Genomic DNA, 13623 nt, shown 5'->3' on the forward strand with positions numbered 1-13623 from the left:
GTCTAAATGATCTCTTGAGCAAGCTTAGCTAAGACCAGTTATGCTTTGGTGGCATAGTATTCAATTCCTATTGCAAAACTCGAGTCTGTGTATCTTCAGTTTTCTAAATTTTCTGCTTGTGAAGTTCTACACAGTGAATAAAACTGTTTCAGATTTTAACTCCAGTGTTTTATATTTTGTTCTAGGTTGTTGGAAGAGGAGCCTTTGGTGTGGTCTGCAAGGCAAAATGGCGAGCTAAAGATGTAGCTATTAAACAGATAGAAAGTGAATCTGAAAGAAAAGCCTTCATTGTAGAGGTACAGTACGTTTGATGGAAAATATGGAGTTTGGTAGAGCTTTTTTCCTGAAATTCATGGGTGCACTCAGTGTACTAAAAGCTATGTCTTTATCACAAGATAAATGCTGCCTGCGGTACCCTGTTCAGGCCTGGACCCTTGTCTTGCAGAACAGGAGACCTGTCAAAGCACATTGCAGCTCCTTTAGTTTGCTTCTCATAAAATCTGAAAAGCAAGAGTGTGGGAGAGACAAGTAGGGAAATAACAGTTCTTAGATTCTGTCCCAGTGTGAAGTCAGGGTACAGCTGGAATACCCACCAAAGCCTTGAAGCAGATTAACACTTCCAGGGGCCACAGCATAGGTTCTCCAGTAAAATCAGGTTGATATTTGAAATTGCTTCTGAGTTTTTTCAGCAGTTCTAATAATTTGATTAATTTTATTTCTTCTATGCAAGTTCATTGCTACCTTAAAGGCAATCACTGTTTTCATTCAATGTCTGCTTATTTAAAAAATGTCTTGAGTAGTTCAGATATATTGATAAACTTCCCAAGATACATAATATTTTCTAGAATCAAAAGCTTAATTTAAATTACATATATTGTGACATGCTGCTTAGTATTTATTCAGTTATAGCTTAGAATGTTCAGGATACACAAAATATGTTAAAAATGAAACTCTTAAATTTAGAACTAACTCTAATAAAATGTGACACACTAAAGGGCTGAAAAAAACATGTTTGTAGTAGGCCTTTCTGTAAATATTTATATGTTGTTCATTATGATGGAAAGTTTTTAAGGTTATTAATCTGGGTCTGGTTTAACACTGAGTAAATCTCATCAGTCTCCTGGGATTTTTGTGTTCGAAAGAGATCTGAGTAGATAATCCCAGAAATGCTTCAGTAATTACTGCTATTTGGGAAACACTGCTCAGTGTAAGCGTCAGTTGAAATATTTCATTCTGATTTTTTAGATCTTCTGAAGTGTATAGAAAAAATAGCATTTGCTCCAAAGACAGCATAAAGTACTTCACCAGTCTGTGTACAGGGGAAAAAAATTCCTTCTTGCTTGCTTCTACTGTGTACTAGTGAAAAAATCCTAATGCAAAAAAGTGCAATTGTCAGCACAAATAGGTCCTTGGAACTATGTAATTCTAATATTAAGTTATTTTATGGGGTTGTGGGCTTGGGGACTTTAGAACTTTTGTCCTCTATATTGTCAAAACAGACAGTATGATTCTGATTCTTTTAATTTAATCAGACAATTTTTATGTAGTCCCAAAACTGAAGGCTTCAGGAAGAGCACCAAATCTATAGACGTCATAGTTGCACAATGTTTGTGTCTTGAGTGACTTTACTATAGCCTGACAAAAATACTTTCTTTAAAGATAATTTTACCAAACTTTTTTTTTAAAATACATGTCCAGTTTGACACAAACCTGATTACATAAATTAAATTGCAAAGAGTGACATGAATCTTGTAATTCGTAAAATCACCATCTGGAGTTATGCAGACATAGAAAACTGTACTTGCTGTTGTGATGTATTATTTATAGCTATGAAAACAAAGCATCAGTCTTTTTTTCCTCTGGTTTGGAACTGTGTGATTTGTATTGCAGCTTCGACAACTGTCACGGGTAAACCATCCCAATATTGTCAAGTTGTATGGAGCCTGCCTAAACCCAGTAAGTTACAGCTTATGTCAGTATGACACAAGGTCACTAGCTTAACATATGTAAGCACCAATGCACAGAACATGTATTTTATATTAAAAATGTATATTTTATATATTTTTCATGTTTTAGCCATAATAAGGAAATATACAGATATGTAGGTTGGTTGATATTTTCAGGTATTTGTTTTTCCTTTCTACTGCTATAAAAAATTCTTTCAAGAACACCCCAAATCTCTTTCTCAACACCAGTTATACTTCAGTTTGTCAAAATGGCATCTAGTGTATTACATAATGTAATTACATTCTTATCTGCAGACCTGTTAATTGCAAATCAATACAAAAAGAAATGCAGTCTTAAGACATGATTGTGTCTTGTAAATCAGCTCCTATTTTCATACATGTAATTTTCAGGATTTTCTTGATTTATGCCACAGCTGCAAAAAGTCTCACAAATTCTCTAAGCAGAAAAGAGGGTTCTGTAACAGGACAGATGTATCCTTAGCTAATTCTTGTATGGACTATTTAATTGTTTAAAATAATGCTGCACCCCTTTTCTTTCTTTGTACTAGTGAAATTCTTCTGGCATAATATTTAACAAAATTTTTTTTGTAAACCACTAAAGGAATAAAGTAAAGGACAATGAATTGCAGTTGGAAGACAGTATTTGCTTTTTAAGTCTGAGGAGGAGGGAGGTCTTTCTTTTATTTTCTAACTTCCAGTGAGAGCTAAGTGTAAAACTGATTTTTCTTACATGCAAATACATACATTTCAAACTGACTGATGTATTTTCCATTAGCTTAGGTATGGAGGCTTTGCAGTTGCTCTCAAAGAACTTCCCTTTCAGTTTACAAGAGCCATTTTCTGCCTCTGCATTGAAAATCTCTATTTTTTGTCCCCTTCCTCCCAAAGGTGTGTCTTGTTATGGAGTATGCTGAAGGAGGTTCTCTATACAATGGTGAGTATCATTTCAACTTCCTGGAGTTAAAGTGCTAGTATTGGGACAAACATGTAAGCTACAAGTTGTTTCATAAATATGTCTCCATTCTTGGAGCTATTCAGAAGCCACCTGAACACAGTCCAGGGCAAATGGCTGGAGGTGGCCTGCTTGACCTGCTTGGTGAATTTGCAGAGGTCTCTTCCAACTATTATGTGGTTCTTTGAAATTCTTAAAAAATTTTAAAGAGAAGGGAGTGTGCCTTTTAAAACCTCTTTTCAGTTCACTGGTTTGTTCTTGATAGCAGTTTCTTGTATTTTATACAAGTAATGTAAGGCTTTCCAGTGGAACATCTGAAAACATTCTTCCTTAATTTGTGAATTCCCTGGGCATTTTTTTAACACAGACTTTACCAGGGATAGCTGAGAACAAGCAACACTTTTCATATTGGATTTTAACATAAATGATTATGGAAAATGTACTTTAAAAAATGGGAAGTATTTTGACATTTCTGTTATTTTAACAGTCTGCAGAAAGTTATTTTAGTTGCAGTAATGAGGTGTTGGTGATTATTTAGATTCCATAGAGCTTTCTGGCTGGTATTTTGTTAACTCCATTGTATCTGTTGTAATATGCAATAAAGTTCTTTTTAGTTTGTGCCTTTATTTTGCAGTGTTGCATGGTGCTGAACCTCTGCCTCATTATACTGCTGCACATGCCATGAGTTGGTGTTTACAGTGTTCCCAAGGAGTGGCATATCTCCACAGTATGAAACCAAAGGCTCTAATTCACAGAGACCTGAAACCACCAAAGTAGGTGTAGAGTTCATTTTTCATATTTTATTACAAATGGTATTTAAGATCATTTACAATAATTTTATTGCATTTAAAAGAAATATCTTTAATGGGTACTAACTTTTAGATGTACTGTATTCCAAGTGAAAGCTGTGCGTTTGAAACTTCAGTTGCAGAATGATGATTTATGATACAGAAAATTAACTGTATTCAGTTACTTTCTGTTCAGCTAGAAAAATACCCTGCTCCTGCCCTGCATCATGGAAGAGGATTTTATTAGGAATAGGGCTTCTAATCAGAGGCATTTAAAATCTTCCAGTTTTGGAACGATTGTGGTGTTCAGTAAGAGAACATTGATGGGGGGTTGATTGGTTGTAATGTCATATTTAATCCGTTGCATTACAGCTCTTTAGCCACATGGCCATCCTCCTTTATCCCCTCCTTCTGCCCGTTCCAATACCCCTGCCAGAAGCTCCCATCACTTTCCGCCAAAACAAAATCTAATAGTTTCCTACCCAGTCAGTTTGTTGTTCAGCTCATTTTACAGCTTCAGATCTGGCTCCACAGATTAGATAGAAACAGATATTTGAGGATCAGCAGAATCATCCCTTTTTGGTGGTAATCTGCAGAAATTACCAGGTAAAATATAACATGAAGCCGCAATTTAAATCTTTAGTTCTTTCTTGTATTCCCCAGTTTTGATTTAGAGGGTTCACATGTAACTTCAAGTGCTTCCATTTAAACAAATACCTTGACTGACATTGGTGGGAGTCTTGATTGCTCTTCTTTTGGTAAAATTGTTACAGCACTTGTTGGTTTTCAGCCCCTGGCATCTGCAAGTCTACTTTTGTCAGTATATGCTTAGTGGTTTACTATAGCTAAAGATATTTATTTAAGATCTAGCATGTAGAAATATTAATAAATTACATAATATATTGGGTTACTTCAAAATATGTAATATGTTCACATTAGACACAAATGACCTTCTGTATTTCCTAGATTATAAAACAAAGCCCTGAAATACAAAGCCTAATATTCACCTGTATTAGAATGATAGTTGTTGGGACTTAAAAAAAAAAAAAAGAAAGTGGTTTAACATCCTTTTTCTTCTTTGACAGTTTGCTCTTGGTAGCTGGGGGGACAGTTCTAAAAATCTGTGACTTTGGTACAGCCTGTGATATTCAAACACACATGACCAACAACAAAGGAAGTGCTGCTTGGATGGCACCTGAAGTTTTTGAAGGTAATAAAAATTCAGTGTTAATATTACATTTTTTTTATAAGGATGCAACTGTTAATTAATGTAGTGTAAGAATAAGAGCATCGTGTAGTCTTCAAAATAAAGTTTACTAAGGTTGCGGTAACAACTGAAAGAGTTTTGGCAGAAGTCTAACATTTTCTTAAAAATCTCTACAAGTGTATATTGTTAAATAATTGTACAGAGGTTTGAAGAACAGCACTGACCCAATTCTCTCATGTTATTATTAGATATTTAATTACGTGAAGATGTAGAACCTTTATTTGTCATTGCTGAGATTTGCATAAGGAGTACCTTTAGACAGCTGCAGTTCCTTATTTTGTAAGTCAGTAAAATACAGCCAGAGGGCTCTTTCCCCACAGTTTTGCTGTTTCTAAGATTCTTAAATAATTTCAAACTCTTCTGTCATTTAAATACACTGTCACTACTTTCACTCCCTACTCTGATGAGCTTTTAACTTTAGAATTTCCCTGTTAGAGTCTCTAAATTGAACATAATTGCTTTCTTTTTTCATCCCCCACTTTCTTGTAACTCCCATCTTCATCTGCTTTTTGTGTAATCTAGAGATTTGATGTACTTCCTCTTTCCTACATACTGAGGAACTTGTTAATAGCAGTTAATTTGGTTAAGTAGAAAAACAAGCTATTTCTTGGAGTGTAATTGGGGAAGACTGATGATACTTGATAATTAGATACCTATAATTGCTGCATGATTATCAAAGAAATAAACACATAGATATTAAATTGTAGATTAAACACCTTTTAATCTGTCTGTACCTTAATTATCAATGCAATTTAGCAATGGTCTGGAAATGTCATCCTCCTGGTTTAGGAAGCAGGTGTCCTTGATTTGATATATTTGGCAAGTGCCTGTGTGCAGCAGTGGTTTCCCAGATTCTGGATCCAGGTGGCCTCTTTTCTTTTTACTGTCCTTATTCCAGAGACTGTCCATATACAGTTTTAGAATTCCTCCCAAACATCACCTTCGGAACTTTTGTTCTGAAGGTACCATTTTCTTCCACATATTACTTAGAGTACCAACTGAAGGATTATTTGTTTCACTCTGATTCCTGAAAATTTTCCATTATGTCATTTTATATTCAGGCACTTCCTATTTTTTTAGCCAGGACTGCTTCTTTTCGTAACACATCCTATTAAATGAAATTGTATAAATAGGAGATTTTTTTTTTCTTTTAGAAATAAGCAAGTGAACAATCAGTGTTAAAGATAGATTTTTTTTTGTAAAAAATCTTAATATAAAACGGATATAAATAAATGTATTGTAGTAGGGATTTATAGTTCGTATCCTAGTTCCTCTAGTATATGAATCCAGCAAGGTAGAAAGAAACCGTGTATTGCAGTTATTGTTGGGCAGCGCAAGAAGCCTTCAGTGTACAGTTGTTTTTATGTGCTATTAACTTAAAGCATTTACTGATAAATAGACAAATCATTATAAAAACACAAGTATCAAAGAGAGGAAACAATCTACTATGATGCATCTTCTACAATGCAGCATATCAAATTACTCTTGAAAAAGTCATTAAACTACTAAAAATAACCACTTTAAATGGCAAAATTGTTAAAAATTTCTTTACTTGTGTTACTGAATAAGAATTCAACAATGAAATAAAGGCTAATATTATTTTGGTGCTGTTCTAGTACTAAGGTTTCTTGGTGAGAGAAATAAAGGCATGAAAAGCATCTGTTGCAAAATGTGGTGCTTAGTGAGCTAGTTACTGTAATATTAGGAATTTTCCCCCCATTTTAAACCTAACCGCCTACCTTTGTACAGATCAAATAATGGAAATGAAAATAATATGATATAGGTCAGGATGAAATAAAAGAGAGCAACTTAAATATAAGAATTCCCATTTGAAGAAACTGTTAAAGAAAAAATTAAATTGCTTTGGGATAATAAGGAAACAATACAGAATACTTTCTCACTTCTTTTGGACTCTCACTTTTCAGAATTAATCCAAGATTTCTCATCAATAAAGTAGAATTCCATTGCTCAAATAGGGGAATGGTACTACTTTAGTTTTATAGGCTGTGTGTTACAGAAGTTCTGTGACTGCATGGATGAGTCTGTTTTGCTTTCCTTAGTTATCTGCCTTTGTTTACATTACTTTTTTCCCCCAGCATCTTTGAAAATAAGCTGACTGATAAAGCTGACTTTTTCTTCTTCATACCTTTTGAACTCATTAGCCACATTCAGCTACTTTGATGCAGGTGTAAAGAGTTTTTGAGATCCACATTCTTAGAGAGTTTTGTAAAGTCCAAATTAGTGCCTTCACTTAAAGACGGTTCATGCTGCAGCCTGTTTCTTGTGTTTGCTTTGCAAACTGGCTGGACTGGAAGAACTGACCGGAGAACAGGCTGCCTTGCAGTTTGTCAGAGGTGTGGGGCAGAGGAAGTTGGCTCATAGATAGTGGATGGAGCCTGTTGCAACTATTGCTACATGGTGGATATTCACATGGAACTAGACATCTTTAATTCCACTGTTACTGAAATGATTTGTCTAAATAATGCTTTCTGATTAGGTATAAACAAAAACAATCTCTTGGCCACTATATGTCAATTTTAATCCTTGTTTGAAGATAGGTGAGCAAAGCTCCTATAATTCATATTTGCACATTTATTCTCGTGTCTCATTTCTTATGAGCATTTACATGAGTTATGGTTACAAAGCATACATTCTTTCTTTGTAGCCTCTGAATATTTTTATTTATTATTCTATATCTCCAACCTGTCTTCAGCACTTTAGGAGTCTTAGAAATATTGAACTTATGGTCAAAGAATTTTAATTAAGTAATGACATTACAAAAATAATAAGAATAATAAACAAGGAGGAAATAAGGTGGTGAAGAATTGAGAACTCTCCTGTTTTGTTCATGTGGTAACTTGGTAGTTCTTCTGAAGACCTGTAATTAATTAAGAGTAATGGATATGACAGATGTCATTGGCTGGCATATTGTGACTAAGGTTGGAAGAAATTAATTGAAAAATATTTAGAGGAAGCAAACATAATCAATTGAATCCTGAATGCAAGAGATTTTTAAAACATAATAAATTGCAGTTTCTATTATATAAGAAAAGTGATGCATTTTATCATTTCAAGATGACTCCAAATGAAAAGGATTGATTCCCAGAGAGGGGCATTCTTAACAGTCATACTGTCAAGTGATTTCAGGCTTAAGTTAGCATGAATCAGCCAGCTTTAGAAAACTGTTTTTTCTCAGCAAAAGAAATGTGAAGTGAAAGTAAGTATGTAAAGCTATTTATTTATTGGAGCAAGCTGCACAGGAGAGTGGTGGAGTCACCATCCCTGGAAGCATTGAAGAAGTGACTCAGCATGACACTTAGTGCCGTGGTTTAGTTGACATTATGGTGTTTAGTGAAAGGTTGGATTCAGTGATCTTGGAACTCTTTTACAACCTGATTCTGTGATCTGCTCAAACCCTATTTCTTTTTGACCTGTTACATAGAAAAGAGTCAAATTAAATTGATGGCTTTCTTTCAGGTAGCAATTACAGTGAAAAATGTGACGTTTTCAGTTGGGGTATTATTCTCTGGGAGGTAATCACCCGTAGGAAACCTTTTGATGAGATTGGTGGCCCAGCTTTCCGAATAATGTGGGCAGTTCACAATGGTGAGTTGAAAATACTTTATTGCATTTGAAGTTGTGTATATGACCTATAAATGTGCTAAAAACTCTTAACTGTACAGCTTTATATTATTAGTGTTTCAATTTTGTGCTTCATTGAAGATTCATTTTTGTCATGAAGACTAAACAGTTAGACAGTGCCACTTTGTGTCAGTGTGGCTTTTGAGTTACTTGGCTGCTACAGCATTTGCTACCTAACAAAGAAGGATAAAGAGTAATGTCATAGTTATTACAACACTCCCCTTTAAAAGTGATCTGATAAAAATCTCTTATCTGGCTCGATGATGGTTTTATTAGCTACATTGTCTTTCTTTTACCTTTTTTTTCTTAATTGGACATCTACAAGAAATGTGTAACTTTAAGTAACTTAACCTGTGTTTAGAAATCTTAGAAACTATGAAACCTCCTCCAGGACCATTAGGTGTTAAAAATGTTACTTTTGTTTTTCTTCTGTGGTGTTTTGGGGTTTGTTTTTTTTTTATTCTGCTGTTTGAATGGTTTTACCTTTATGTCTAGGTACCTGCACTCATGGAGCAGCACTCTGCTGTGCTAGGTGCTATGCAGAACAGATTTTCGGGAGCTTAGACTATCCTAGAACAGGACACAGTAGTGTTGTTCAAATGGACTGCTTTCTTTAAAGCAGTAGTGTAACACTGGCCAGTGTAGTAGAGTAGGCTGTAGTATCTTTATGCTAGAGGTGTAACTTTTTTACTGCTGTGTTTTTAGGTGCCATGGCAAAACAATTTTTTGAATAATAAAGTAATGATAGTGAAGTAGTTCAGTGAATGTCTGCAAAGAGTTTCTGCCATTTGTGAGAGGCAACACCAAGGCAAGCGCAAACTTTTTGGAAGAAAAAATTAACAAACAAGCAATGAAGACTGGTACACTCCCCAAGTGTCATTGCTTCAGTAGTAAATGATAGAAGCATAAGGTGAGCACAGGCATATCCTGTTCAAAGAAGTGAATGGGGCAGACAGAGATAGAATCAATTAGTAATATAGTCTTAATAATACATATAGAGAGATGTTTGCAAATGCCATTTTTGAATGAAGAATGAGATTCTCCAGTTTTTCAAGGACACTGGACATTGAGAATAGGAGTAATACTTGCCTTGCATAAAAGCATTTACTGTAAAACTAAGTGTAAATCTAGTACTAAATTAGGAAGTCTCAGTAAGGTGTGGGAGTATACTTTAAAATTCACTATCTGTACCTAATTTTGCTTTAAAATTTTATCTTCTTTTTCCAGTTTCTTTTTCCTTTTTCTTAAGAACGAAGTGTTAGTGCACTTCATCTCACTTAAAACTATTGTAGCATTCTTACTTCATGTATTGCTTGTTCTGTTTAATATATTCTTAAATACTACTGCTTTCTTTGCAAACCATCACTGTGTCTCATATATCCAGCACAACTGGTTGTCCATTAATTGTTCTCATTGAAATTGTAATAAGAGGAGGAGCTTGAAGCAAAAAAGAGCTGAATTGTTATACAATAGTTGAAGTAAAATGTTATTAAAATTAGTATAGACCATGAAAAAGTCACACAAAATTGGTAGTTCCAGGGCCTGATAATTTTTCAGGATGTTCTTAGGAGCAAAATCAGCTTTCAAAAATGCTTTAAGTCTTTTGGGTTTTTCTGTTTGTTTGGTTGGTTGGTTGGTTGGTTTTCTTGGGGTTTTTTGTTTTGTTTTTTGTTTGTTTGGGGACTTTTTGTTTTGACTTTTTTTTTTCTTGTGAATACAGCATTAGGAAACAAAGACTGTTATTACTTGCTTCCTAGTTTGGCCTAGAACTTTATTCTTCAGAAAGAAGTGACATTTAATTAGCCTTTGTAATATGCTGTATTTGGTCAGTCAGTGAATGTATTCAAACCTGTACTGAAGGAAAAGTTTAATTTTTTTCTACTGCTGCTGTGTAGTGCAAAGGAACTTTTCTTGTCAGTTTTTGTTTGTAGGAGAGAAAATTAAGTACGTACAATTAATTCTGCATTTTCCTTTATTTATTTAGCAGAATACTGGCGAGAGATCAGACACTTTCAGCTGTTTTAGAGTCTGTTTAAAAAGTTTAAAGGTGTTTTCTAATTTCAATTGCAGGTACTCGGCCACCACTGATCAAAAATTTACCTAAACCAATTGAAAGTTTAATGACCCGTTGTTGGTCCAAGGATCCCTCACAACGGCCATCCATGGAGGAAATTGTTAAAATAATGACACACTTGATGCGGGTATAAAAATTTATTTAAGTATTTTAATAATTTCTTAAAATATTAAGCTGGAAAATTCATGTACAAAAAGTATGCCTTTCATCCCACTCCAAAGATGGGTTTACGTGTTTACTTTTGCCTCTCTCTTTTTGACAAAAATTATCAAATTATTGAAGGGAAAAAATTTGTCTTATATGCATATATATATTCCCTCTTTGAAGGGGTATAGTAACTCATAATAGATTTGAGAAAATAAACAAAGTAATAGGTGTATCCAGTGTATTACATTATTAAAAATAATTGCATTCATTTATATTCTAAATAAATTATTATAAATGTAATATATAATTTACACTTATTAATTATGAGGTACTGTTTAAATAATTTTAAAACAATTGTAATTACTTTTTTATTAAGTAATTACTGTTTTTTCACAGTACTTTCCAGGAGCTGATGAACCTCTGCAGTATCCTTGCCAGTATTCAGATGAAGGCCAAAGCAACTCTGCCACTAGCACAGGTACATTTGTATAAGTTAGAGAAAAAGAACAGCAACATAAAATGATGCAGATAGATTATAAAGCACATTCTTACATTGATTCTGAACTCAAAATGGAAAATACTTCCAAAATCTTAAGCATGAGCAGACCCCATTTATTTTGTTAATACCTCATACGACATCATATTTAGTGTTCTCAGTCAAATGATTTTGCTGAAGTGTACTGGTAATGAAGAAAAAGCTTATAATAAAAGCTGTCTCCAAGTTTGATATCTCTGTTTTATCCCCATGAATTTTGCTAGCAATTGACACTCTTTTTACTCATTATGTAGTGTCTAGGAGTTGTCAATTTAAAATGTTTCATTATTCTTGATAGCTGTACCTGGTTTAAGTTGCAATCTCCACAATTTAAACTTGCATTTGTTTTATGATAAGTTGCAGTAAATACAGTAATTTAAAATAAGTGCAAGAAAAATCACTAGAAATTTCTGTGGATGGTACAAAATGTGGGCTAGACTTTCAGGTAGTTTTGCCCTCAAAGAAATCCTTTTAATAATAACAAAAACAAAAAATATTTAGTTTCCTCATTGTTTAGAGGAAACATTTAGAGGACATTTATTTCCACTTAAGTAGTTTTTTCATTTTACATGTCTTCAGCTTCCTCTGCTTGGTTGAATTATTTTCTAGCACCAAAGAAGTTGCTGCTATTTTGGATAAAGATTCACTGACTACTTTGCAGCTTATTCATCTTTATATTAAAGAAGTCTTTGCAGCTTTAGCATTTCACTGACTTTACTAGTTTTTCTCCACCTCTCAGCGTATGATTTTGAGTGAATTTGTCACGTCAAACTATAAATAGATATTGGCTGATATTTTTCAGGTATTTGTGCTACTCTGTGATTAATGATGGTCTTTGTCATTAATTGTGAAGGAGGTTGCTGTTGTGTTGTTAATGTAACAGCTACCCTAAAAATTTCAAAGAGAGGTTAAGATTGACTTCAGAATGTTATCATAGTATTTAGATATATATTCTTTTTTCACTCCTCTTGTTTCTTATACTAATTGATCTGTAGCAGTCTTGCTACTTGTCTTTCATTAAAAGTTTTCAAAAGTGTTGCTTTAAAGGCACGTACGACATCTGAGAGCTTTGCTGTCAAGTGATGCACTTCACTATTTTTAGTGGACTTTTTCAAATGTTTTTCCTTGTTACTGGTTTCTAGGTTCATTTATGGACATTACTTCTACAAACACAAGTAACAAGAGTGATGCTAACATGGAGCCAAGTGACTTCCAAGGAGCTTCTACCAATGACACTATTAAACGTTTAGAATCAAAATTGGCACAGCAAATCAAAAATACAGCCAAGCAGCCGGTAAGCCAACGGGTGCAATTTTGAACCATAGTAGCAAAATGGACACGGGTAGACATAAGTGTTGTGTCTGCTCTGAAACATGTGTCCTCATTCAAAATAGTGCAAAATTGGATCCATTTAGTAATAGGAGAAGAATATAGAAGAAAAGGGACAGAAAAATATTGTATGACCCCCAAAAGGTAAACTGGAAGGCTCTAATTTTAATCTAATAAATCCCTTTAAATACATCTCCAAGGGATTAAACATTTTAGGTGAATTTTGAAGTAGAATTCAAGTAGAATGCAAAAATACAAAGATTCTCTTATGACAATATTGGCCTAGTTCTGCTGATTTTTTATTGGTGTGAAGTTAGATTGATTATTTTCAAAGCTGCAGATACTTCATTTGTATATACCAATAATAGTTTAATTATTGCCATTTATTGTGTTAGGAATTTTAAATCTTGTCCCTTTGAAAATGCATATTGTAGAAACATACTGGTGTGTAATGTGGAGGGGCTTGTGCAGAATTTTCTTTTCACAAAGTGTGACTGTTAAACAGGGTGACCCTGGCCGCTTGAGTTTGCCCCCATCTCGTGGGAGCAGTGTTGAGAGCTTGTCAGATGTTCGCGCACGACCACCGTCAGCCCTCGTTTCCGGAGAAGCCAAAAGGATGAGCGCTGACATGTCAGAAATAGAAGCAAGAATAGCTTCCATCACAGGTAAAATTTAATGATGTTTGGGGAGTAGACTAAAGAACTGGAAAGAAATAAAGGAGGAAGGAAAATGTAAAACATGCATAGTCTTAAAGAAAGTTGCCAACAGTAGCTATATGAAAATACTTAAGCTTTTCCTGTAGTCTTGATTGTCCTTTATTAATTGTGGGGGGAATGCCTTTATTTATGGATATTGACTCAGCAAGACTGAGTATTTTAATTGACTATTTTAAAGGTTTTAGAGATTTTGTTGGATTAGATTT

General features: G+C 34.2%; 1 protein-coding gene across 8 annotated transcripts in view; it reads left to right on the forward strand.

The window, feature by feature from the left end:
* The window catches only part of MAP3K7 (mitogen-activated protein kinase kinase kinase 7), a 46244-nt gene that overhangs the window by 11132 nt on the left and 21489 nt on the right, over positions 1-13623 (forward strand). For 7 of the 8 annotated variants that reach the window (XM_041412257.1, XM_041412258.1, XM_041412267.1 and 4 more), the window contains exons 2-11: positions 186-296; positions 1891-1956; positions 2856-2901; positions 3554-3692; positions 4793-4917; positions 8452-8580; positions 10687-10817; positions 11234-11315; positions 12515-12666; positions 13207-13366. In XM_041412257.1, coding sequence (XP_041268191.1) covers positions 186-296; positions 1891-1956; positions 2856-2901; positions 3554-3692; positions 4793-4917; positions 8452-8580; positions 10687-10817; positions 11234-11315; positions 12515-12666; positions 13207-13366 — 1141 coding nt within the window. Of the gene's footprint in view, positions 1-185; positions 297-1890; positions 1957-2855; positions 2902-3533; positions 3693-4792; positions 4918-8451; positions 8581-10686; positions 10818-11233; positions 11316-12514; positions 12667-13206; positions 13367-13623 lie in introns of those variants that run through there. The other variant, XM_041412264.1, reaches the window with a different exon arrangement.

Source organism: Onychostruthus taczanowskii, unplaced genomic scaffold (genome assembly GCF_017590055.1).
Source record: "Onychostruthus taczanowskii isolate IOZ18803 unplaced genomic scaffold, ASM1759005v1 scaffold39, whole genome shotgun sequence".
Lineage (NCBI taxonomy): Eukaryota > Metazoa > Chordata > Aves > Passeriformes > Passeridae > Onychostruthus > Onychostruthus taczanowskii.